At 42.2% G+C, this 25,024-nt stretch overlaps 1 protein-coding gene across 1 annotated transcript in view; it reads right to left on the reverse strand.

Annotated features, from left to right (window-relative positions):
• The window catches only part of myo15aa (myosin XVAa), a 93,355-nt gene that overhangs the window by 32,593 nt on the left and 35,738 nt on the right, over positions 1–25,024 (reverse strand). Inside the window, exons 20-33 of the mRNA XM_056288347.1 lie at positions 23,636–23,681; positions 23,349–23,473; positions 22,953–23,070; positions 22,437–22,612; positions 20,691–20,775; positions 20,436–20,489; positions 20,061–20,142; positions 10,703–10,833; positions 10,079–10,174; positions 3,735–3,970; positions 3,218–3,408; positions 1,850–1,922; positions 1,471–1,662; positions 627–739 (exon numbers count right to left, since the gene is read on the reverse strand). Coding sequence (XP_056144322.1) covers positions 627–739; positions 1,471–1,662; positions 1,850–1,922; positions 3,218–3,408; positions 3,735–3,970; positions 10,079–10,174; positions 10,703–10,833; positions 20,061–20,142; positions 20,436–20,489; positions 20,691–20,775; positions 22,437–22,612; positions 22,953–23,070; positions 23,349–23,473; positions 23,636–23,681 — 1,718 coding nt within the window. The remainder of the gene's footprint in view (positions 1–626; positions 740–1,470; positions 1,663–1,849; positions 1,923–3,217; positions 3,409–3,734; positions 3,971–10,078; positions 10,175–10,702; positions 10,834–20,060; positions 20,143–20,435; positions 20,490–20,690; positions 20,776–22,436; positions 22,613–22,952; positions 23,071–23,348; positions 23,474–23,635; positions 23,682–25,024) is intronic.

Below are 25,024 nucleotides of genomic sequence, written 5' to 3' on the forward strand. Positions count from 1 at the left end.
CTGCAGAGAATGACTTTCATTTCTGCCAGTTTAAAATTAACGGTAGAAACAGGGTAACTTACAGATAACTTAATTTTGTCAACAGCAGCTTTTTTCCTCAACTAAATTTATACTGTACACATTTGAAATGATCAGATGTGATGCTATTTAAGTAGTGCAGGAATACAATGGGAATATACATCCATTATCCACACCGCTTATACTGTTCTCAGGGTTGCGGGGATGCTGGAGCCTATCCCAGCAGTCATTGGGCGGCAGGTTGGGAGACACCCTGGACAGGCCGCCAGGCCATCACAGGGCAATATACAATGGAAATATACAGAGGTATATATTTGGCTGCTATGGTGAAAATACTATTCTCCATTTCATTTTTCTTGGGAAAGTCCTCCCCAACAGTAATCCCTTAAAATGAGCAATTACAAAGCTGTAATTGTTAAAATATTTGCAGGCAAGCTGTTGTTTTAAAAACACCAGCAATAAATAGTATCCAAATAAGAGATTTGTTTGCATGTATACATCTTTATATATCTATATCTATATATATAGTTATATATGTTTTTACATGTGTGTGTGTGTGTGTGTGTGTGTGTGTGCGTGTCTGTGTGTGTGTGTCTGTGTCTGTGTACCATGGCTGAAGTATCCATCAGAGTCTGGCAAACTGTAGGCGGGTCGGCTGCTGCTCATCGGAAAGAAGGGAGGAAAATCCTCATCTGAATCAAAACCACCACCAAAAAGAGTACTTGGAGAGGAGAGGAGAGGGGAGGAGAGGCAAGAAGAGAAGAGAAGAGAAGAGAAGAGAAGAGAAGAGAAGAGAAGAGAAGAGAAGAGAAGAGAAGAGAAGAGAAGAGAAGAGAAGAGAAGAGAAGAGAAGAGAAGAGAAGAGAAGAGAAGAGACAAGGAGAGGAGAGAAGAGAAGAGAAGAGAAGAGAAGAGAAGAGAAGAGAAGAGAAGAGAAGAGAAGAGAAGAGAAGAGAAGAGAAGAGAAGAGAAGAGAAGAGAAGAGAAGAGAAGAGAAGAGAAGAGAAGAGAAGAGAAGAGAAACCAGAATAATCATCAAACACCCATTTTCTGAATATCTATATACCAATATCCTTTAACAAAGTGGAAGTGTCGCTAACTCTGCTGCTGTCTAGATGTGCACATCTTTTTTCATTCATGCATGCTTGTGTGTGAGCAAATACTCCTGCATACCTGTACATAAAACTGTTTGTCCTTAAATACATAAGTGCGTTTGTGCAACTGTAAGCTCCAAACAGCCTGGTATTTACCCTTATGAGTAGGTAGACTTTTAGGAGTGATAATAAAATAGCATCCTTGCTTGTATATATCAAAGTGTGTGTGTGTGTGTGTGTGTGTATCAAGTGGCGCTAAACTGCATTAACCCTGATCATGGCAGGGTCCTCAGCATGGTAATGATGAGGTAGCTCCTCTTCATGTATGTATAATTAATTGTGTGTTGTGTGTACTCACAGACTGGCGTTAGCTCTGGCCCTGGCAGGGTCCTCAGCGCTGATGATGAAGTAGCTCTTCTGCTTGGGGAAGTCAACTGGAAGCTCCAGGTCAGAGATCAGGTCCATCACGTAGTCATGACCGGCCAACTCCACCCACTGGCCGTGCTCCTTCATCAGAATAGAACACCCCCTCCACCAATCTGACACTCCCCTGCAGCAACCACACACTTTAAATACCCGTTCATGATGAACTTAAATGTACAGGTAAGATCTTTGTTTTCATATTTGTGGCTCTTTTTTTTTTTTTAAGTGAACAAAGCTGAATGTTTCTTTGAAATATAAGGACACAGCTATGTAAGGCATGAGGAAGTCTGAGTTGGAACATATGATGTTAATACCTGTGGCGCAGGATGTCCCCTGCTAGCTCCTCTCCACTGGTCCAAGAGTGAACTGGACAGAGAAATGACACGCCTACAGAGAGAGAGAGTGAGAGAGCGAGAGAGAGAGAATGTCGGAGAGCAACACCACAACAAATCCTGCCATTAAAATGCAAGGAATTTTAATGCACCTGATACTGACCTGCCATGCATAATGAATGGACATAGACTGTAATCTATCCCAATGAATAAACGCAAACCCAGACCCTCCCACACAATTAACCTTCCTTTTCCTGGAAACGTGCGCTCATTTAAAATGTTGCTGCAGAAGATTCATTACCTGCTACTTATCCTGCACTGCATAGTCTATGTGTTTTACAGGTTTGCATTGAGATTTGGGGTTTGCATTCAGTCATTTACACCTCAAAGAAATTTGTTTGAATGTGCTTAGACTGAATTTGTAGAGCATCTTTCATACATAACATGAGGTATGAATTGCTCAAAATGCACTACATTTAACTAACAACAGATAAAATGGATACAATCAAACAATTGATAAAATTGTCAAAAAAAAAGTATAAATGACAGGAAAATACAAAACACAAAAGCACTGGACATTAATGGTGGCTTTTCTTGGTCTTAAAGATTATAGCAAAACGTGACCATCCTGTATCAGGGGAGTTGGAAAGAGTTGTCAATCTATAACAACTGCAAAATGATGACTTTGTCAAGTGCTGAGATTTCTGGCTTTCAACACGTGCATTCTGGCCCAGAATGGGGTTTTTTTCCCAGTGGAGGCTGCCACAAAGTTCTCCCTAAGGCTCTTTGCACATTAATCACGCTGCACATTTCAAGTTTGCAATATGGAGGCAACAGCTTTACAACACAACTCCAAAGAATCCAAAGACTCATCATCTGGCAGAAAAATGAAAGGATAAATGCAAAGTAGAATAAATACAGGTATTGCCTTTGAAAGAGGATGAAAACTTTTTTTAAATCCAATGCTGGGCTGCTACTGTAGGATAGGTAAGCACCATTTTTATTAAATATATATCCATGTATGATAAGTTATAAACATTGCAAGCTGTTTTTTAAAATATGAACACCATCAGTTCACATCTCAGCAGGATGTTTGGATTTAGGTAACTTGCAAAGTTGTGAGATGTTATTAGTGTTAGTTGTATCACTTGTGGGTCACTGCCACTCAAAAAGACGGATGCTAATGTTGCTGTGATTCCTACTGCTCATTGATGGTGGTCACTAGCGAACAAATTTCACTGATTGCACCTTTAAAGAAGAACCTGACTCATGGGACACCCCCCCTCCACCCCCCCTCCACTGTCAGTCGAACCTCTTCTGGCAACGCTTAAATGCACAAAGGCGGCTCACCATCAAAGCAGTGCACCTGCAGCGCCATATTGGCTTTCTTCCGATTGGCTGTCCACTCCAGCAGAGACAACGGATAGGTCCGAGCCGTCTCGGGGGCTGAGCCTGAAACCAACAGGGACTTTTGATTGGCCTGGATGAGTCTGTGTTGTAACAGTGCCTGGCAACCAACAGGTGCGTGGTCAGACACAAACCTGTCAGATAAAAGGTGGAGAAAAGAGCCAGTAAACATTGTGGTTGTCTGTCTCAGTGGGTGAACCGTAGCACCTTCGCCATGAGTTTGCGAGAGATTTAGGAGCTTTGGGACTACAAAAAAGTGTCCGTTACTTTTAATTGAATGTAAGCATGAATTTAACAGATAATTTGTGCTGTGTTATTATTATATGGCAGTGATAAGGGTGTGTGTGTGTGTGTGTGTGTGTGTGTGTGTGTGTGTGTAAGAGAGAGATAGAGACAGGGAATATGTGCTTGTGTTTCTGATATCAGCATGGTTGGTGTGTGTGTAATGATCATCTCTTACTTCAGCAGGTGTTTGTCAAGCTTGGACGACGGGGCAAATGCACAGGCACATGCCAGCAGCAGCAGCCAGCCCCTCTCAGCATTGTCAGGGTTGACATTTCGCCACACCTGATTGGCCAGTTGGGCCAGGATCTCATCCTGTAACCCCGGTGATGACAGACCTCTTTGGATGACATAGTTCCCAAACAGGTTTTCCTGGGCTCCATTCAGGTGGGGGTCCCCCATGAATCTCAACACCTACAGAGCACACAGAAGACAAGAATCAGATATGTGGCGCTAAAAAATAAATGGGCTCTCCTGAAGATTTGTTCAGGTGCAGGTTGCCCATTAGAAGGCCTTTAACAAGAAGCAACAATCAAAGACTTTCTTGACCATTTGGCCATCCCAACTATTCCCCCAGACTTGGTGAAGAAACTAGAAGTACCTCTAACCCAAGCAGAAATGGCCCTAGCCATATCATCAATGCGATCTGGAAAATCCCCAAGGCCAGATGGCTTTCCAGCTGAATATTTCAAGAAGTTCTTGGCACTCCTCTCCCCACAGTTAACAACCGTCCTGACAGAATCCCTTAGGCTAGGCTCACTCCCACCTTCCCTAATTCTCATAGCCAAGAAAGGGAAAGACCTTGTACAATGTGCCTCGTACATGCCAATTTCTCTTCTGAATACCGAAGCTAAGATCCTAGCAAAGGCTTTGGCATGCAGATTGGAAGAAATTGTCCCCCAAATAACAGCAAATGACCAAACTGGCTACGTTAAGTATCGTCATTCCTTTTTTAATGTTCGACGTCTTTAACATTCTATACTCACCCTCTGAAAACATCCCGGAGTGTGTTGTATCGTTAGATGCTGAAAAAGCGTTTGATCGAGTTGAGTGGAGGCACTTATTTAGAGTTCTGGAAAATTTTGGATTAGGGCCGTCATTTATAGTTTGGATTAAATTATTATATGCATCTCCCAGTGCAACAATTCAAACCAACGGTACAGTTTCTCAACCCTTTGCTCTAGGATGTGGAACCTGTTACGGCTGCCCATTAAGCCCGATCCTCTTTGACTTAGCCATCGAACCACTTGCAGTTGCTCTTCGAAACGACGCAAACATTGCTGGTATTTGGGGGGGGGGTGGAACATAAAGTATCTTCATCAACCTCTCTACCACAGCAGCACCTTCTCTGCTTAAACAGTTTGGATCATTATCGGGATACAAGATAAACATGCACAAAAGTGAACTGTTCCCAATTAACAGAGAAGCATTTGACTTAGACTACAATGACTTACCATTTCAAATTGAAGAGAGACAACTCACTTACCTGGGAGTAGTAGTCACATATAAATTCAAAAATCTTTTTAAAGAAAATTTCATGACTCTACTAAATCAGGTGAAAACATCGTCATTGCAGTGGTCCCCTCTTACATTGTCCCTTGCCAGGTGAATAAACTCTATAAAAATTAATATACTACCAAAATTTACACATTTCAGTGTGTACCAGTGTTCATCCCAAAATCATTTTTTGTATGAATGTGTGTGTGTGTGTGTGTGTGTGTGTGTGTGTGTGTGTGTGTGTGTGTGTGTGTTGGCCTGGCGGCCTGTCCAGGGTGTCTCCCCGCCTACTGCCCAATGACTGCTGGCAATAGGCTCCAGCATCCCCGCGACCCTGAGAGCAGGATAAGCAGTTCGGATAATGGATGGATGGATGGATGGATAGATTCGGTTATTTCTTCATATATTTGGCAAAATAAAAAGCCACGAACAAGCAGGATCTTACTTCAGAGGTTCAAAAGGGACAGAGTCATGGGGCTCCCTAATTTCCATCACTTACTGGGCTGCTAACATTCGCTGTCTTGCTTTCTGGACCCACTTTTATCTTCAGCCAAATAGCCCAGATTGGACATTTCTGGAATTGGGATCATGCCCGGATATTTCGCTTCCAGCACTCCTTGGCTCACCGCTCAACTACTCCCTAAAAAAAATCAATAGACAACCCGGTTGTGTGTCATACCCTTAAAGTGTGGGCCCAGTTCAGGAAGTCCTTTAGCTAAAAAGACTTTTCTCTCCTGAGCCCTATTGCTTCTAATCATCTTTTAATTTCATCTTGACACCGCTCAACTTTCCAGGATTGGCACAGGAAAGGCATCAGATGGTTTAAAGACATGTTCAAAGATAGCTCTTTTATCTCTTTCAGTCAACTGTCTGAGAAATACAACTTGCCCAAAACACATTTCTTTCAATATTTACAGGTCAGACATTAATGCGCGCTCCATCTTACCTTGCTTCCCTGCAGAACCTGACACTAACCTGGCTGACACATTTCTTTCCTTTAACCCACTATCTAGGGGTGCATTGTCAGAATTATATAGAAACATCTCCATGCTGACATGTCCACCTCTGGACAGGATTAAAATGTCTTGGGAACCTGATGTGGGACATACGTATATCTGATGACCAATGGGATTCCATCCTCATATCAATACACAAACCTTCATTCTGTGCCAGACACTGCCTAGTGCAATTTAAGGTGGTCCACAGGGCCCACATGTCCAAGGTTAAATTATCTAGCATCTACCGATATCTCCCCCACTTACGACAAATGCAAAAACAGTCACGCTACCTTGATCCATATGTACTGGCTGTGCCCTCACTTACAACAATTCTGGAAAGATATCTTTCATACCCTATCTAAAATTTTAAAACAAAACTGAGACCCAGACCCTCTTATTGCTCTGTTTGGCATTACTGATGGAGATGACTCTCATCTGACATATGCGGAGCACCGCATGGTGGCCTTTGCTTTGCTCTTGGCCAGACGTGCAATTTTGCTCAAATGGAAGGATGCTGCCCCGCCCACACTTCGTCAGTGGCTTTGAGACATAATGTCCTGTCTCAAATTAGAGATGTTGCAATTCTCAGTCACTGGCTCAGAGAAATTTTTTTTATAAAACCTGGAACCCTTTTTAACATATTTTCATCACACCCAAACAATATAAGCACGATATTCCTTTTAACTCGGCTCCTGACATGAAAAGCAATACCTGACTCCATGGAAGTGGCTATATTATTTATTCATTTACTCCTAGACATTGTGCCTTAGAATTATTCCAGATAATCAGGGGCATGGGGGGACGGGAGGTTTCCCTATATCACTGTTACCACTGTCACTGCCACAGGGTTTTATTTGTTTTTGCTTGTTCTGTACATTGATGTGTAGCATTGTGTAATATATCTGCCCAACCCTGTTCATTTTTGGTAAAAATTCAATAAAAATATTTTGAAAAGAAATGAAGGCCTTTAAACAGAAGGTTGTTGGTTCAACTCCTTAATTGGCTGAGAAGCTCTAGGTGAGGAAAGTAAATTGAGACATGAAATGACTACATTTCTTCAGCCCTTTTCTAGTCAGAGGACACAAAGTGCTTTACATGAAACAACTGCATTACAAAAGCTCTTGTGTCCCCCACTGATCATTGTCATTCTGACCTGTCCCATGCTGTGCGCAGTGGTCTATCGTCCACCAAAATTCAACAAGGACTTCATTCAGGAATTCACAGACTTTGTGGCGGGGACTATAGTGAACTACGACAGTTTCTTAATTGTCGGTGAGTTTAATATCCATGTCTGTTGTGAATCCAGACCTCTGGTCAAAGACTTTTTGAATCTTATTGACTTTTTGAATCTCACTCAATTGGTGACTGGTCCGACGCATGAGAAGGGTCACACACTGGACCTTGTGTTGGCCTTTGGTTTAAGTGTATGCATCACTAAAATTTGTGAAACATGTATATTGGACCATTTGCCTGTATTATTTACTGTGACCCTGCCTTGTTCTCAGGTTAAATTGCGCGCCCCAGCACGCTCCCTGTGCACAATTAACCCTTTGAAGGCATCTCAGTTTTCTGTTGCTTTTAAAGATTCTATGCTTCACACCCTGGATGACTCTTGTAATCTCAGTGCTGATGACATTACCACTCTTTTTAACTCTACCTGCACTGACATACTGGACTTGGTTGCTCCTGTTGCAACCAAATGCCCTAAACCAGTGACAGAACCACGGCTCAATGACACCACCCGCGCTCTTAAGACGCACATGTAGACACGCTGAGAGAAAGTGGAAGAAAGACAAACTTCATGTGTCCTTAGGAATTCTAAGAGACTGCTTATCAGAGTACCAGAGAGCTGTTAAATCTGCAAAAACACAGTTTCTATCAAACCTTGTGTCCAACAATTATCATAGGCCTCAGGTTCTTTTTAATACTATTAACTCTCTTATAAATCCATGTGATTCTCCTTGCATTGTGCCAACACCCACGCTCTGTTAAGAATTTCTTAAAGTTTTTACAGATAAGATCTCTGCTATTAGGGCCTCACCATCTTCTTCAGCCTCAGATCCTGCTGTTTATTCTATGTGCCCAGCTGTCTTAGAGCAGTTTGAGCCCGTGTCCCTCTCCTTTATATCTGAGGTAGTTAACCATTTGAGGCCTTCACATTGCCCCCTTGACAGTATTCCACCCAGACTTTTAAAATATGTTTTTACCACTGTCGGGTCTTGTATTGTAAATTTGATAAACACCTCTCTTCTCTCAGGCTGTGTTCCTGCTGCTTTCAGACATGCTGTAGTACAGCCCCTCATCAAAAAGAGCAATCTTGAGCCCTCTGTTCTTTCTAATTTTAGGCCAATTTCTAAGCTGCTTTTTGAGAAAGCAGTTTATGTACAATTACAAATGCACCTAGAAATTCATGGCATTTGTGAAAAGTTCCAGTCTGGTTTCAAATCACGTCACAGCACTGAAACAGCCCTTTTAAGAGTTTTTAATGATCTTCTTTTAACTGTGGACTTTGGGAACTATGCTGTTCTGATGCTTTTGGACCTGACTGCTGCCTTCGACACGGTTGACCATAATATTCTTTTATCACATCTTGAGCTATGTGTAGGCATTAAAGGTACTGCCCTAGAATGGTTCAAGTCTTACCTGTCAAATAGAAGTTTTTCTGTCCATATAGACCAATTCTCTTCAGCTGTGGCCCCACTTAACTGTGGGGCCCCCCAAGGCTCCATTTTGGGCCCCATTCTCTTCTCATTGTCTATGCTGCCCTTGGGGTCCATTTTTAAAAAAACATAATATGTCTTTTCATTGTTTTGCTGATGATTTGCAAATCTACCTGCCTATAAAAACAAGCAGCAGAGATTCTATACAGGCTTTGCTGAGTTGTTTGAAAGATGTCAAAACATGGATGGAGTTAAATTTCCTGAAACTAAATCAAAATAAGACTGAAATTATTGTATATGGACAATCTGACCTGCTGGATGGTTATGATAGCGCTCTTGGCCCTTTAGCTTCCTACAGTCATTCTTCTGTTAGGAATCTTGGGGTGATTTTTGACAGCTCTTTTAACTTTGATAAACAAATAAGCTCAGTAGTCATAACAAGTTTTTTCAATTAAGACTTCTGGGAAAAGTAAAGGCCTATCTCCCTCCAAGTGATCTTGAAAGGGTAATTCATGCATTTATTACCTCTCGTTTGGATTATTGTAACTCATTGTATGTTGGCGTAGCTCAGTCGTCACTTCGTCGCGTGCAGCTTGTACAAAATGCAGCTGCTCGCCTGCTGACAGGAAAGAAGCGACGTGATCACATAACGCCTCTACTGGCCTCCCTTCATTGGCTTTCTGTCTGTTTTAGGATCCAGTTTAAGATTTTATTACTTGTTTTTAAGTCTTTAAATGGGTTGGCACCACCTTATTTATCTGAGCTAATACATCATCATACACCAGTCAGAGCACTCAGGTCAGCAAACCAGATACTCTTACATGTTCCAAGATCCAGGCTTAAGAATAGGGGTGACAGAGCCTTTGCAGTAGCTGCCCCTGATCTCTGGAACAACTTACCAGTACACATAAGATTTGCTCAGACCCTAGAGACTTTTAAATCTTGGTTAAAGACCTTCCTCTTCTCGCTGGCATTCAATTCAAGTTGAGCTTGACACCGTGTTTTTATTGTGGAAATATACTTTTGCTCTTATGTTTTATTGTTTACATTTTAATTTCTTCATTTTATTATGTCTTTTTTACATATATTTTTATATTCATATGTGTTACTTATTTTATATTGTATTTTAAGCTTGTGCAGCACTTTGGTTCAACTGTGGTTGTTTTAAATGTGCTATATAAATAAACTTGACTTGACTTGACTTGATCTTGGGCAATTTTTATATCTCATAATAATTTTTTTGGATCAGTTGCCAACAGACAGACTGCACCTGTTATAGGAAACTCCCTGGTGTGAATATATGTAGCTGTTTAATAGCAAGTTAATGCTGGATAATAAATGTAAAAAAGCTGTCAAAAGGATCCTACCATAACGAAGAGTTCAAGAGCTTCCTCTCTCAGGTCTTCATTGATGCGGGTCAGGGATGACTCTAGAGGAGCCATCAGAATTCCAAATTTTGGTTGCTACAGAAAGAAGAGAGGGTCAAAAATCACATTTTAAGAGTAAGCCACTGTACAATGAAATGTCGGGGCCACCTATATTAATACAACTACTACTACTACTACAAGTACTACCTATATTAATACAACAAATTAACATATTCAATCAGAGCTGCATTCACAGTGCAGCAACAGTGCAGCAGATTCATGAAAATGGAAAATTTGCACCATGGTTGCATTTTCAAGTGAGGGTCAAAACACATGATGCAAATCAAACTGGACAAACTTTGATTGACAGTGATGTGACATATCATCCCGTATAAATCGGTCAGCTTTATGTACTTTTGATGTAGCATTGAAGGCTTATTTAAAGGGTGATTAAAAATCAAACAAATGACATATGAAAAACAACAAAAGGACGCTTTAAGTGTCTGTCCAGGTTTTGAGAGAACATGTAACAGCTTTATGGGGATAACTTTGAAGGGAGACAGGCACAGTGCATTAGGTTTTAGTTTGAGGGTATTGGAACCTCTTTTTAAATGTTTAACTTACCCTGAAATAGACCTGAACATAGCGATAGAAGGGGTAGTTGTTGATGTCCAGAGGTAAGGTGAGCTGAGTTTCTTCGCGGATGTGTGGTGCCTGGAGCAGAGCCAGGCAGTCTGAATGTAATTCCCTGCCAACTAGAACAAACAGGAGAATAAGAATGAAATAAATGAGAAGAGAAAAGAGGCAAAAGGAGAGTCAATCTCCATCAGAATCAGAATCAGTTTTATTTGGCTGAGTATGTGTAGGCCTACACATAGAAGGAATTTGAGTCTGGTTCCTCCATTGCTTTCCATGTACTTACACACAATAGACATACATCTAAAACAAAGACAACAAAGAAGAAGAAAAAGAAAGAAAGAAAGAAAGAAAGAAAGAAAGAAAGAAAGAAAGAAAGAAAGAAAGAAAGAAAGAAAGAAAGAAAGAAAGAAAGAAAGAAAGAAAGAAAGAAAAAGAAAGCCACTTTATTTTGTCATTGTAGGTTACAATGAAATTTGTTCCCTGCATTTCACCCATCCTGTATCCTGGGTGTATAGGAGCAGTGGGCAGCTGCAGCACCCGGGGACCAACTCCAGTTCTTCTTTCCATTGCCTTGGTCAGGGGCACAGACAGGAGTATTAACCTTAACATGCATGTCTTTTTGATAGTGGGAGGAAACCGGAGCACCTGGAGGAAACCCACACAGACACTGGGAGAACATGCAAACTCCCCACAGAAAGGACCAGGGATGGACTGGGTTTCGAACCCAGGACCTTCTTGCTGTGAGGCAACAGTTGAGCTACTGTGCCGCCCCAACAAGGTAAACATAAACATTTAACTACTATGTACAGATATAGATATAAAAAAGTACATTGTAAAAAAACAACAATTTCGTTGTGACAGGAAGACAATAGTGTAATGGTGCAGGGTGCAAAGGTGCTGGAATAAATATGCTAACAGATTACTTTATATACATGAAGTAGGTGGACATGACAGAATATGCATGTCAGAATCAGAACACTTTATTCATCCCCGGGGGGAAATTGGGTATGTATACAATATACAAGTATATACAACGTGCTTTAAATTATTTTTGACAATAATGATTTGTTAAAACTGTATTTAAACTGCAGGACATATAATTCAGTATTGGAAATGCAGTGGATGTTCAGTGTTACAGGTATATTGCACGGGGATTGTTTCTGACACTGTATCACTGTTTTAAGTGTTCCGTTTTAAGTAGTCTGTTTTAAGTAGACTGTTTTAAGTAGTCTGTTCCTGTCCTGTTTGGTGGCCAATCCAAACCAGACAGTGATGGATGTGCAGAGAACAGACTGGATTATTGCAGAGTAGAACTGAATCAGCAGCTCCTGAGGCAGGTTGAACTTCTTGAGCTGAGGGGGTGGGTACATCCTCCGCTGAGCCTTTTTGATGATTGTGTCTGTGTTGGACACCCACCTTGGATCCTGGGAAATTGGATCCCAGAAACCTAAAGTTTCCACAGCAGACACAGTGCTGTTGAGTATGGTGGGGGGGGGGGCAGAGTTAGGGGGCTCCTCCTGAAGTCCACTGTCATCGCCACAGTTTTGAACATGTTAGGCTCCAGGTTGTTATGACCGCACCAGAGGGCAAGCTGTTTGACCTCCTGTCTGTATGCAGACTCATCTCCATCTTGGATGAGGCCGATGACTGTATTGTTTTCTGCATATTTCAGGAGTTGAGAGACGGATCTCCTGAGGTGCAGTTATTGGTGTAGAGGGAGAAGAGCAGTGGGGAGGGCACTTATCCCTGAGGGGCACCAGTACGGATTGTCTGGGTGCTGGATGGGACTTTCCTCAGCCTCACCTGCTGCCTCCTGTCTGCCAGGAAGTTTGTGATTCACTGACAGGTGGGGACTGGTCCAGTGAGCTGAGTGAGTTTGGAGTGGAGGATGTCTGGGACAATGGCCATCCATTGACCTGTTTGCCCGGTAGACAAACTGCAGGGGGTCCAGTGGGGGGCCTGTGATGTCCTTCAGGTAGGTCAATACCAGTCTCTCAAAGGGTTTCATGACCACAGACGTCAGGGCGACGGGCCTGCAGTCATTTAATCCTAAAATACAGGGTTTCTTGGGGACCAGGATGATAGTGGAGCTTTGGAAGTAGGAGGGGACTTCACACAGCTCCAGTGATCTGTTGAAGATCAGTGTAAAGATGGGGGCCAGCTGCTCAGCACAGACTTTCAGGCAGGAGGGAGACATGCCATCTGGGCCTAGTGCCTTCTTGATCTTGTCTCTGGAAAAGTTGACTCACATCCTCTTCACAGATCCTGAGTGCAGATTGGGGGTCAGTGGGGAGGGGTGAGGGACTGGCAGCGGGTGAAGTTGGTTGTGTGATGTGGCCGGAGAGGGTGAGGGGTATGAGAGTGGGTTTACCAAACCTGTAGTAAAACACGTTCAAGTCCTCAGCCAGTTGATGGTTCTCTGCAGTGTGGGCGGATAGTTTCCTGTAGTTGGGGATGTCCTGCAGACCCCTCCACACTGACGCAGGATCATTGGCAGAAAATGTGTTTTGCAACTTATCGGTGTAGCACCTCTTTGCCACTCTGATCTCCTTTGTCAATGTGTTTCTGGCTTTGTGGTACCACATCCTGTCCCCATTGTGTGGACCTCCTCCTTGGCCTGACAAAGCTGCCCAAGTTTTGCAGTAAACTAGGGTTTATTGTTGTTGTATGTGCAGTAGGTTTTGGTCAGCACACACATATCCTCACAAAAACTGATGTAGGATGTCACAGTGTCAGTACGTTCATCCAGGTCTGTAGTAGCAGCCTCAAAAACGCTCCAATCAGTGCAGTCAAAGCAGGTCTGTTATTCCAACTTTGCCCCCTTTTCCATTTCTTTACAGTCTTAACCACAGGCTAAGCAGATTTTAATTGAGAGAAAATGAACCAGACAATGATGAGAGAGTCCCAAAGCTGCACGGGGGACAAAGCGATAGGCATCCTTTTATATGGTGTAGCAATGATCCAGTGTGTTTTTGTCCCTGATGGGACACATAATGTGCTGTCTATATTTTGGCATTTCGTGGCTGAGGTTTGCTCTGTTAAAAGTTCCCAAGAAAAATGAGCAGAGTACATTCAAGGTGCATGTGCCATTGTGTCAATTAACTTCTATAAGACTTCCGGTTATGGCGAGGGACTAGGAGGTCACAAATCTCAAGCTCTGCAGCTACCGTGTAAATTAATCCTACAATACTAATCCGAATCTTGTCCAAAGTCACGCAATACGTGTACAAGAGTACCCAGAACTAAAATGTCAGGGAAAAACCCGAAAGAAAAGGCAAAGAGAGAGAAAGACAAGGAGAAAAGGAAATCGCGGCACGAGGAAGGGGCTGAGAAGGCTAGCGACGCCATGCAGGTTGAAAATATGGCTAACGAAGAAGACGACCATGAGGAAGAAGATGACGAAATGTTAGACACATAAGAATAGCAACCAAGATATCATGAAAGCCATACAGTCTTTGAAAAGTGGACTTTACAAGAAAATTGATGGAGTGCAAGCGACAATTGCGGGTGTAAAGAAACAAATACAGGAATGCATGGGTCGCATGGAACAGGCTGAACAATGGATTTCTAACGTGGAGGACGACGTTAAGAAGCTAACACCCCGAGTTAGCGCGCTGGAAAGCACCGTCAAAAGCCTTACTGACAAAGTGGATGACTTGGAATGCAGGAGTCGGCGAAATAACGTAAGGTTGGTGGGCCTACCGGAGAAAGAAGAGGGCCAGGATGCACCTGCATTTTTGGAGAAGTGGTTGCCAGAGGCTCTGAACATGGATCCGCGGGATGGCTTGGTAGTGGAGCGAGCTCATAGAATCGGCGCTCCGGTAGACTCTCGCACGGGTCGTCCAAGGACATTGATCATGAGGTTCATGAACTTTAAGGACAGGGAGCGAGTACTAAAGGCAGCCAAAACCAAGGGACAGGTCCTTTACAAGAACAAGCCGGTCCGTTTTCACATCGACCTCTCTGCTGGGGTGAACAAGATGCAGCGCGACTACGATCAGGTCCGAAAGAAGCTGAGAGACCAGGGGATCCACAAGCACATAATCATCTTTCCAGCCCGGCTCCTGGTAACACACGACGAGAGACCCCACACCTTTCAAACCCCAGCAGAAGCGGAGAGGTTTATTCAATCCCTTGGATAAGGACTGACGCAGTAGGCTATTAAGCCCACTTTATTTTATTTTATTTCCATTTACACGAAAGATGTAGCTACGTGTTCGGGCTATCGCCATTTTGTTTTTGTTTAGGCTTTATTTTTCTACCTGGACAGGACGGAGTCTCGTTTATAGCTAGACTATTCAGCTTTTGTGGAAGACACTTAACCCTGAATGAGAGACAATGTCCAAGCACCAGCCGAAATGACATGGGCACATCCAAGTAGGCCTAGACCTAAGGGACAGAGAGAGTCATCATCGGTTTGTGCGCCTGTCGGAGGAAGGAAGGCCCAATGCATCGCGGACTCTTGTGACCAGGCTACAGACTTTTCCCTCTCCTCGTCTTCCAGTCTACATGCACGGGTTCCAGGTTTGTGTATGCGTTCGGGTGGTTAATGTTATATATGCCTACATGTTGTAAGCGTTGCACAGTTCATTACTGATGTTATGTGTGATTAGTATTTAGAAAAAGTAAGATAGCGAGCTGGAGCGAGAAGAAAAGAAAAGGTAGAGAAACTCGTTTTAGCGGTAGTTAAACGTGGGATGGGAGGGGATGTCCAGAGTTCGTGGACTTTAGGTTCGTATGGGGTTGAGGGTGGGTTTTTGTGGTTTCATTTTATTATTTATTCTTTCATCAGTGGGTGTGGTTTGTCAAAGTACTTTTTCACTACGGTTCCTAATATAACATACCGGAATCAATGTCACAGAGTTGCAAGGTAAAATTTACTTCGTGGAATTGTAAGGGTTTGATCAAACTCACAAAGGTGACGCAAGTAATGAGCAGGATAAAATCCTTGAAATCAAAAATCGTTTTTTTACAAGAAACAAACATGGTGGATGAGGATGTTCCCAAAATAGCAAGACGATGGCAGGGTCAAGTGTTGTCTGCTCCTTACACCACTCATGCTAGAGGGGTTATGATACTAATTCATAAATCGGTTCCATTACGGGTACAGCATGTAGTTAAGGACCCTGCAGGGAGGTATATTATAGTCCAGGGTAGGTTATTATCTGAAACCTTAACTTTGATAAATGTTTACGGCCCCAATGAAGATGACTCTAAATTCTATAATAGTCTGTTTTTGACTGCTTCAAATCATCCTGGGAAATACATAATAGCTGGCGACTTTAACTGTACGTTAGATCCTTCAAGACAGGTCAACTGGTTTAGATGATACCCACAGTAAGTCCAGAAAGACGATACACCATTTTATGAAGGAATTAAATTTGTTTGATGTTTGGAGGCATGGTAAACCGAACGCAGTAGAATATTCCTGCTATTCCGGTACTCATAGAACTCACTCACACATAGACTACTTTTTGGTTTCAGCACTACTTGTCTCCAAAATAGATGAATGTCATTATAATAGTATAGATCTGTCTGACCACGCTGTAGTATGCTTGACCTATGAAGATAATAACTTAGTGTGCGACCCCCCCGAGATGGTGTTTTCAACCCGGGTGGCTTGCGGATCCTACATTCATAGATTTCTTAGATAAGCAGATTGACCTGTATTTTGAATGTAACAAGTCCCAGACTTCTGCTAGCACAAGGTGGGAGGCTTTCAAAGCCTTTATTAGGGGCCAAATCATTTCCTTCACTAGTTCCAAGAAAAAGGCTACACGACTTGAAATGAAGACATTAGATGAGGAAATTAAAAAACTGGAAACAGAAATATATAATAATAGAAATATACCTACAGATGTTCATGCAAGACTGCTACTGCTTAGATCACAGTACAATGAATTGGCAGCTAATAAAGCGGCTGCTGATTTAATGAGACTCAAACAGTCCTACTATGATAAGGGGGAAAAGCCCGGAAAACTTCTAGCATGGCGCATTAAACAACAACAAACAGAAAGGTCTATTAATTGTATTGAAGTCCCAAGTGGTAGAACTACAGTGGACCCGACAGAGATTAATGAAGCCTTTAGAGACTTCTACGGGAAATTATACAGCTCTGAGTGCTCTCCTAATCCGGACACGCAAACACAATTCCTAGACAATCTTAATATTCCTAAAATTTCGGAAGAGGAATGTAGAGTATTAGATCAAGATGTAACTGCATTGGAAATTGCAGAAGCAATTGGGTGTATGCAGGCTGGAAAATCAGCGGGTCCAGATGGCATCCCTATAGACATTTATAAAAAATTTCAAACCAAATTAATACCACCCCTCTTGGAGATGTTTCAGGAATCCTTTGAGAATGGTATTCTCCCTACATCTATGAGGGGCGCCCTAATCACTTTACTCCCAAAACCGGGGAAACAAAATACAAAATGTGAAAATATGCGTCCAATTAGTCTCCTAAATTCTGATACAAAAATACTCTGTACAATTCTTGCAAGAAGATTGGAGGATCTTCTACCTAGAGTAGTGGGGGAAGACCAGAACGGATTCATTCAAGGGAGACAGGGTTTACATAACGTTAGACGGGTGCTCAATATTTTATACAGTCAGAGGGAGGCGCCTGACACGGCCTTACTTTCACTTGATGCAGAGAAGGCCTTCGACCGTGTTGAATGGCCTTATCTGTTTGAGGTGTTAACACGATTTGGATTTGGGGATACATTTATCAAATGGGTAAGATTGCTTTGTACAGGGCTTACTGCAGAAGTTTTGACGAATAGTAAGGTTTCTAAACCTTTTAACATAAAGGGAGCCCTTTATCGCCTTTACTTTTTATCCTAGCGATAGAACCATTTGCTATAGCGGTGAGGACACACAGCGATATTTATGGAATTCGAGAGGGACATCTGGAGCACAGGGTAGCAATCTTCACCGATGATGTGATATTAATGCTTAAAAATCTGCATAAATCTATCCCAGCGCTCCTAAGCCTTATTGAAACATTTGGGAAAATATCCGGTTATAAAGTTAATTACTCCAAATCATCTATAATGTTACTGAATGAAACAGAGAGGAAGAATGGTCTTGTTTATGCTTCTACCTTCAACCCAACAGACACATTTACATATTTGGGAATAAAAATTGTCCCTGAGGTGAATAAGATTGCTCAGTCAAATTATGAGCCCATCCTGGACGCTAGTATTGCTTCGATAGAGCGTTGGACATCCTTACCTATTTCAATGATCGGCAGGATTAATATCCTAAAGATGAATATACTTCCCAAATTTCTTTATTTGTTTCAGAATATCCCCCTACCCCCTCCCTCATCTTTGTTCATGAAAATCAAGAAACTGTTTACCAACTTTATTTGGCAAAATAAACGTCCTAGATTACGTCTATCTTTACTTTATCTGCCATATGATCGAGGAGGCCTGAAATGTCCAAATATCCAATGGTATTACTGGGCAGCACAATTAAGGTCGATTATGTTTTACTTCTCATCTGGAAGTCCCCCAGCTTGGATTGATCTGGAAGCCTGCTCTGTTAAATCGGGCTTACCATTGCACCTGTATTTGTATTCAGCAGACCGTAAATATCTGAAGAAAAATACAGACAACCCTATAATATTGAATATGATTGATGTTTGGTTCGATGCTTGTAAGTATTTGAATATAAATATGTCCCGGTCACGCTTCAGTCCTATTTGGGGTAATGCCAATTTCAAACCAGGGCAAAATGATAGGGGATTTAAATTATGGGCTGAAAAGGGGTTAAGGAAAGTGCAAGACATGTACAGGGAGGAGGATGAAGTATTCATGTCCTTTGAGGAAATATCTACCAAGTATGACATTCCAAGGAATCATTTTTTCAAATATCTTCAGCTAAGGAGTTTTATATCCTGTCAAAGCCATTCATTAGACAGTCCTACCATTTCTATATTAGAAGTTGCAGTCACAAAACACTGTTATGAGAAAGGTTTAATTTCAACTATGTATGACTTATTTGTATCTGGATCTGATGAATCATCAGAGACAAAACTGAGATTATGGGAGGGAGATATAGAAGAGGAAATATCTTTAGAAGAATGGAGTGAGGCATGTAAAGAGGCCCAGAGACAGACAGTTAGCAGCAACCTAAAGCTTCTACAGTATAAATGGCTGATGCGTACATATATAACTCCTGTTAAATTGCACAAGTTTAATGACAATATTCCTGATACCTGTATTAAGTGTAGTGAGGCAAGGGAGACGCTGTTTCACTGTACTTTTTATTCTTGGTTTATATCCTAACATCCCACATTTACATAGCAATGAGTTCAGATTTATAGATATGTGTATATTACAAGCAAAACGTGTAATTGCTCTTAATTGGAAAAGTGTTGATGGACCAAGAATTGGTATGTGGGTTAAAGAAATGGCTTCAAACATGTCAATGGAAAAGATAATGTATATTGTTAGATGTAAACAAAGTGTTGTTGATAAAATCTGGGGATTGTTTCTGTACTTCTTAAGACGTAATACTAATGTGGTAACTTGCTTCAGCAAGAACAAGCTCTGGGGGAGTAGAACTCTATCTGATTGTTTATATGCGTAAAAGCAACTGAAAAAAAACCACACCCTCTAATCAGTCTGTGAAAGAAATTATTGCTATTAATATTTTATTTTATTATTTTTATTAATTTAATTTTTATCTTTATTATCTTCTTTTATCCTGCTTTGAATTGTATTACTTGTTATAGGGATGGGGTTATGGGGGGGGGGTAGGGTGAAAATGTTTGCTGTACTGTGCTATTACTTGTTTTGATGTAATTTGCAAACAAAATTTAATAAATATATTGCTTAAAAAATTTAACTTCTATAAACACAAATAATAATAATAAATCTTTTTGTGCTGTGTTTAATGACATTAAAACAACAGGCAATGCAGACTGGTGCATCCATTTAACCTGAAAATACGACAATGAAGATTTACTTTTAATTCAGTATCTTTCATTAAAAACCTAGGGATATCTTTAAAGGCTGAATTTGAAGAGCAAAAGTGTTGCTACACTAAATAAATACATATTCTAAGAAATCTTAGATTTGGTTAAACCTTCATCTCTTCGTAAGCTATTGGTCAAAATTGCATTCGTGACCTAACGGAAGACCTTGGTGTCAGTTCAACATTTTTAGTATGCATCAGACAACAAGCAAATTCAATGAAATACCTGACAGAACAGAAAACTAGCAGTACTGGCCATATCCCTGGGCCAGATAGGAGCCTTAATGTACCTCATACATGCATACCTGTCTTTCTCTTACTTTCTTGCAAGCACATACACTCAAACACACACACACACCTGCTGCTCCCTGGAGTAGGGCTCCCAGCTCTGCAGGTATCACCAGATGTGTGACATTAACCACCTCTCTCTTGGTCAGCTCCTTAAACAGAAGGGGGGGGCGTTGTAATTACTGTGAACAGTAACATAAAATTTCTTTCTTTCCCCATGATGTGAAAATTAACACAAGAGACTTTTAAAAAAAGTTTCTTTAGAAATGTAATTTGCCTGCAAAGTAATGTCACAGATGATGACCCAGTGCCAAAGCACGTCTGAACCAAGTCAACTCTTTTCAGAATGGGCAACCTGCCTTTGAATATCGCTCAGATTACCCAGTTGAAACAGATGCCCATTTATGAATTTGTTCATGTCAACTCTGAGATGTTTTCTTTTTACCATTTCTCTTTTCCTCCTTTCCTCCTCTGCTTTCCTCTGAGCTTCAAGCTTGATCTACAAACAGAGAACGGCAACAGCCCTTTTTCAATACAAACATCAGTGTAGTCTGACCACACCTTGAGGTTTATTTCCTATATGTTTAAATGAGTGTCAAGTGTATGCATGGAGGGGTTTGAGGTGGATAAAGGGGTGAGTGAGTAAGCCTTTCATAAAATATCAAAGATGTCATTTTTCATTAAGGCAGCCTGCATGTACCTTTATGAATCTCTTGCGGTTGACATACATGTGGATGAGAGAACGAAAGCGGACCAGACTCTCTCTCATCTTCATGTAGCGCTTCCTGGTCGAGTCCCCAACAATTGATGGTCGAATGCAGGAAAAAAAACAGAGACACATTGATGGGCTCTAGACACACACACACACACACACACACACAGGCCATCGCTGTAGCTGAGAGGTACAACTGATTAGCTGCCATAGACATAGGAGTACTACGGGCGTCCAGGTAGCGTGGCGGTCTATTCAGTTGCCTACCAACATGGGGATTGCCGGTTCGAATCCCCGTGTTACCTCCGGCTTGGTCAGGCATCCCTACAGAGACGCAATTGGCCGTGTCTGCGGGTGGGAAGCCAGATGTGGGTATGTGTCCTGGTCGCTGCACTAGCGCCTCCCCTGGTCGGTCGGGGTGCCTGTTCAGGGGAGAGGGGGAACTGGGGGGAATAGCGTGATCCCCCCATGCACTACGTCTGCCTGGCGAAACTCCTCACTGTCAGGTGAAAAGAAGCAGCTGGCGATTCCACATGTATCGGAGGAGGCATGTGGTAGTCTGCAGCCCTCCCCGGATTGGTAGACGGGGTGGAGCAGCGACTGGCGACTGGGATGGCTCGGAAGAGTGGGGTAATTGGCCAAGTACAATTGGGGAGAAAAAGGGGGGCAAAAAAATGTAAAAACAAAAAAAACATAAAAAGAAATGGGAGTGCTGTTGACTTTTTTATTGTTTTCGTACAGGTCTATTGCATAACTTAAAATAGGTATTTTAGTGCATTTCAACTTTTAAGTTTGTTATTTTCATGCTCCCCAAAAATCTGGGTTGCAGATGTCCACATTTACTTGTCTCTCTCATATCCATCTTTTCACTCAAAAGGGTACAGTAAGCTTTAGTGTTAGCATTACAAAGTGATCCCACGGTCTGTTGGCTATAGACACAGCCATATATGTGAATAAAAAGTGGAATTAGTGTCACTGGGGGGAGCAGGAATTGAGGAGCTAAATGCAGATGCAGTAACAGGTGAAACTAAAGGTTTAACAGTAGGAAACACGAGGGTATCAGTGACAAATAACGGTACGCTCTGACAACCAACAAACTAAACAGTCTAACTTAAATGCACTTAAACCTGTTGGAAAAATCAGCAACAGCTTTGGGTCAAATGGGTAACTGAGGAAAACTGGACAGGATTCAGGACCGGGATGGTGTCAGAGCAGGGCTGGATATGAGACACAGGAACCAGTGGCCAGAACTGGGAGCGGCCATGACATTTACATTATTTAAAAAACAGGTTTTTGTAGGAAACTTTGAGATTTGATCCTCCTGTAAGTGTTCATCTTCTTTCTGTCTAAAGCATCAGAGGCACCAATTGTGTCTTCTATAAAAATGGCTTTCTTTCTTTTTTTTTAATCCAAAGTGCTACATTCCCATTTTGGGAAATAATAAGTATCTTACATTCAGTGTCTAAAATATAAGGGGAATAGTTTGTCAGCTTCTTATAATATTGCTCATTAAGAGTACAAGTTACCTTAAATGGGCCATGTGTAATATTTCACCAGGATTCAAGAAGAAATGCGTGCTGCATCTTTAAAGTGCCATCATTTATACTGTTCTCAAACATTTAGTAAGAGTCACCGTCACATTTTTCAAATTGCAGGTCTCCATTTTGTGGATCCTCCATTTACAACTGGGCTCAAAGCTGACAGTGTTGTCATGACAGGTGAGTGATGGAGCACCTGGTGAGGAATCCACGGCAGTGTGCCTGCAGCCCGATGATCTTGTTGCGGAAGGCCATGTAACGCTTACTGACAAAGAACATGCGTGTGTAGCGCTGCAGGGTGAGGGCGGCCAGATGACGGGCACGCTCCCGTTTCCCCTCCAACAGCTGGTAAATGTCTTCCTTCAGAAACAACTGGGATACACACACGCACACGCAGCGTGTAGTGGAGTGTAGGTGATGTATTACCATGCACGCACACAAACATACACGCATGTATGTATGTACAAAAACACATGCCGTACACACACACTTATGTAGACACATGTAGAAGAGGGCCCAGGATCAAAAAGAGGGATAAATGCAGATATTTATTTCACTGAAAAACACATTAATGAGTTTCATATTAAAAAGGAGTAGAACTATAAACATACTACACAAAAGCTTAAAAATTGTAGATGTTGAAGTTGGAGGCCAACATTAAAAGAGCCTGCTGAAGTGACTCCGTGGTGAATGAAGTAAAAATGAACCTCACCTTATTGACTCCAACATGGAAGGCCCCTGGTCTGAGGGGACACAATTTACTAAGCATGAGCACACAGTTCTCCCCATTTGGGGCTGGAGGCTCCTTTATTCCCACCAAGGACTTGTACCTGGGAATAACACACACACACACACACACACACACACAGGTACACAAAAACACACAATGATACAGAATCACAGACACACACATGCAAAGCAGTTGGTGTGAAGCAATGATGTGGGAATTTCTGAGGAAAATATGATAGTTTTATGAAAATTATCTCTCTAACCATGTATTGCACTGCCTTATCAATACAACCCAGGTTAAGAGCAAACTCTGAGAGCAGAGTGTCTGCTATTGGTGAGTGATCGTCGGTCATGCGTGTTGGGTGTGTGAGCATTTTACCTGAACAGGAAGATGTGAAATGGCAGTCTGACAGGATATCCTTCTCTACGGATCCTAATAGTCTCTAAGACACCAGAGTATCGTAGCTGGCTGCTAACCAGGTCACACTCAAACACACCTGGATCCTGCACACACACACACACACACACACACACACACACACACACACACACACACACACACACACGTGTAGTCAAAAGACACTTTCATTACCTACAGTGAAAATAATTTACAGACATATGTCACATATGACTGATGCAGACTAGATAGGTTATGGGACCACCCACCTTCCTATTGTTTGGCTTAATACAACGGACAAAAAAGGAGCAACACCTAAAAGGACAAAGAAAAAAATTAAATTAACAATTTTTTAACTATATTGTCAGCATCTCTTTACAATTCTCATCCACCCTCCCCCTTTCTTCTCTGTAGAATCTCAGAAAGACTCTCCGACACACATCTAACTACATTGATAAGAGTACATTTCCAAAAACCTTTGTATCTATACTACCCCATTCATGATGGGCATTGTAAGAACAAATTGCATGAGTGACCCATGAACTTTTTGTTCCTGTAAGATACAGTACTTTTAGGGGAATACGCCTTTTCTGCTCTTTTTATTCAATTCCCATCAAGGAATTGGGGGGGGGGCAGCCGTGGCCTAAAGGTTAGAGAAGCGGGCTTGTGACTAGAAGGTGGATCGGCAGGAAAATGTGTGTGTGTGTATGTGGGTGGGGGTGTGAATGAACGGCGCTCTCCCCTCTCTCAATACCCAAAGCTGATGTACCCTTGAGCAAGGCACTCACCCCCCCCCCCCCCAACCAACCGCTCCAGTGGAGCTGCTCAGTGGCCACCAGTGGCTGTGGTTGTACTGGGCAGCTCCCAGGTGTGAATGTGGAACTGTGTGAATGTGTAGCAGGGTGATGCTGAAAAAGAGCACATGTGCTCAGCATACTGCCCTGGGTTAATAAAAACGTTCTCTCTGCTTCCGTATCTCTGCCTTATGTTTGCCATTACATCTAAAGGGATGGGTAATGTAACATGAATACATACATTTGCTAGTAGTTTGTATTATTGAGAGCCAATAAGAAAAGTGTCAGTTCTGTTTGACAATTTATGAAAAGGTTGAGTGTTTTTGTATGTATTTCGTATCACCACTAAGGGGCGCCATGAAGTCTGCTGGGAGAGCGATGCGTGCCATCGCTTACACTGATCACCCAAAACATTATGACCACCTGCCTAATATGCTGTTGGTCCTCCGTGTGCTGCTAAAACAGCGCCGACCTGTCGAGGCATGGACTCTACAAGACCCCTGAAGATGTGCTGTGGTATATGGCACCAAAACATAGCAGCAGATCCTTCAAGTCCTGTAAATTGTGAGGTGGAGCGGCCATGGATCAAACTAGTCAGTCCAGCACATCCCACAGATGCTCAATCAGATTGAGATCTGGAGAATTTAGAGGCCAGGGCAACAACTTGAACACTTCATCATGTTCCTCAAACCATTCCTGAACAATGTGTGCAGTGTAACAGGGCACATTATCCTGCTGAAAGAGGCCACTGCCATCAGGGAATTCCATTGCCATGAAGGGATGTACCTGGTCTGCAACGATGTTTAGGTAGGTGGCATGTGTCAAGTTGACATCCACATGAATGGCTGGACCCAGGGTTTCCCA

This window comes from Lampris incognitus, chromosome 10 (genome assembly GCF_029633865.1).
Source record: "Lampris incognitus isolate fLamInc1 chromosome 10, fLamInc1.hap2, whole genome shotgun sequence".
In the NCBI taxonomy this organism is placed as follows: domain Eukaryota; kingdom Metazoa; phylum Chordata; class Actinopteri; order Lampriformes; family Lampridae; genus Lampris; species Lampris incognitus.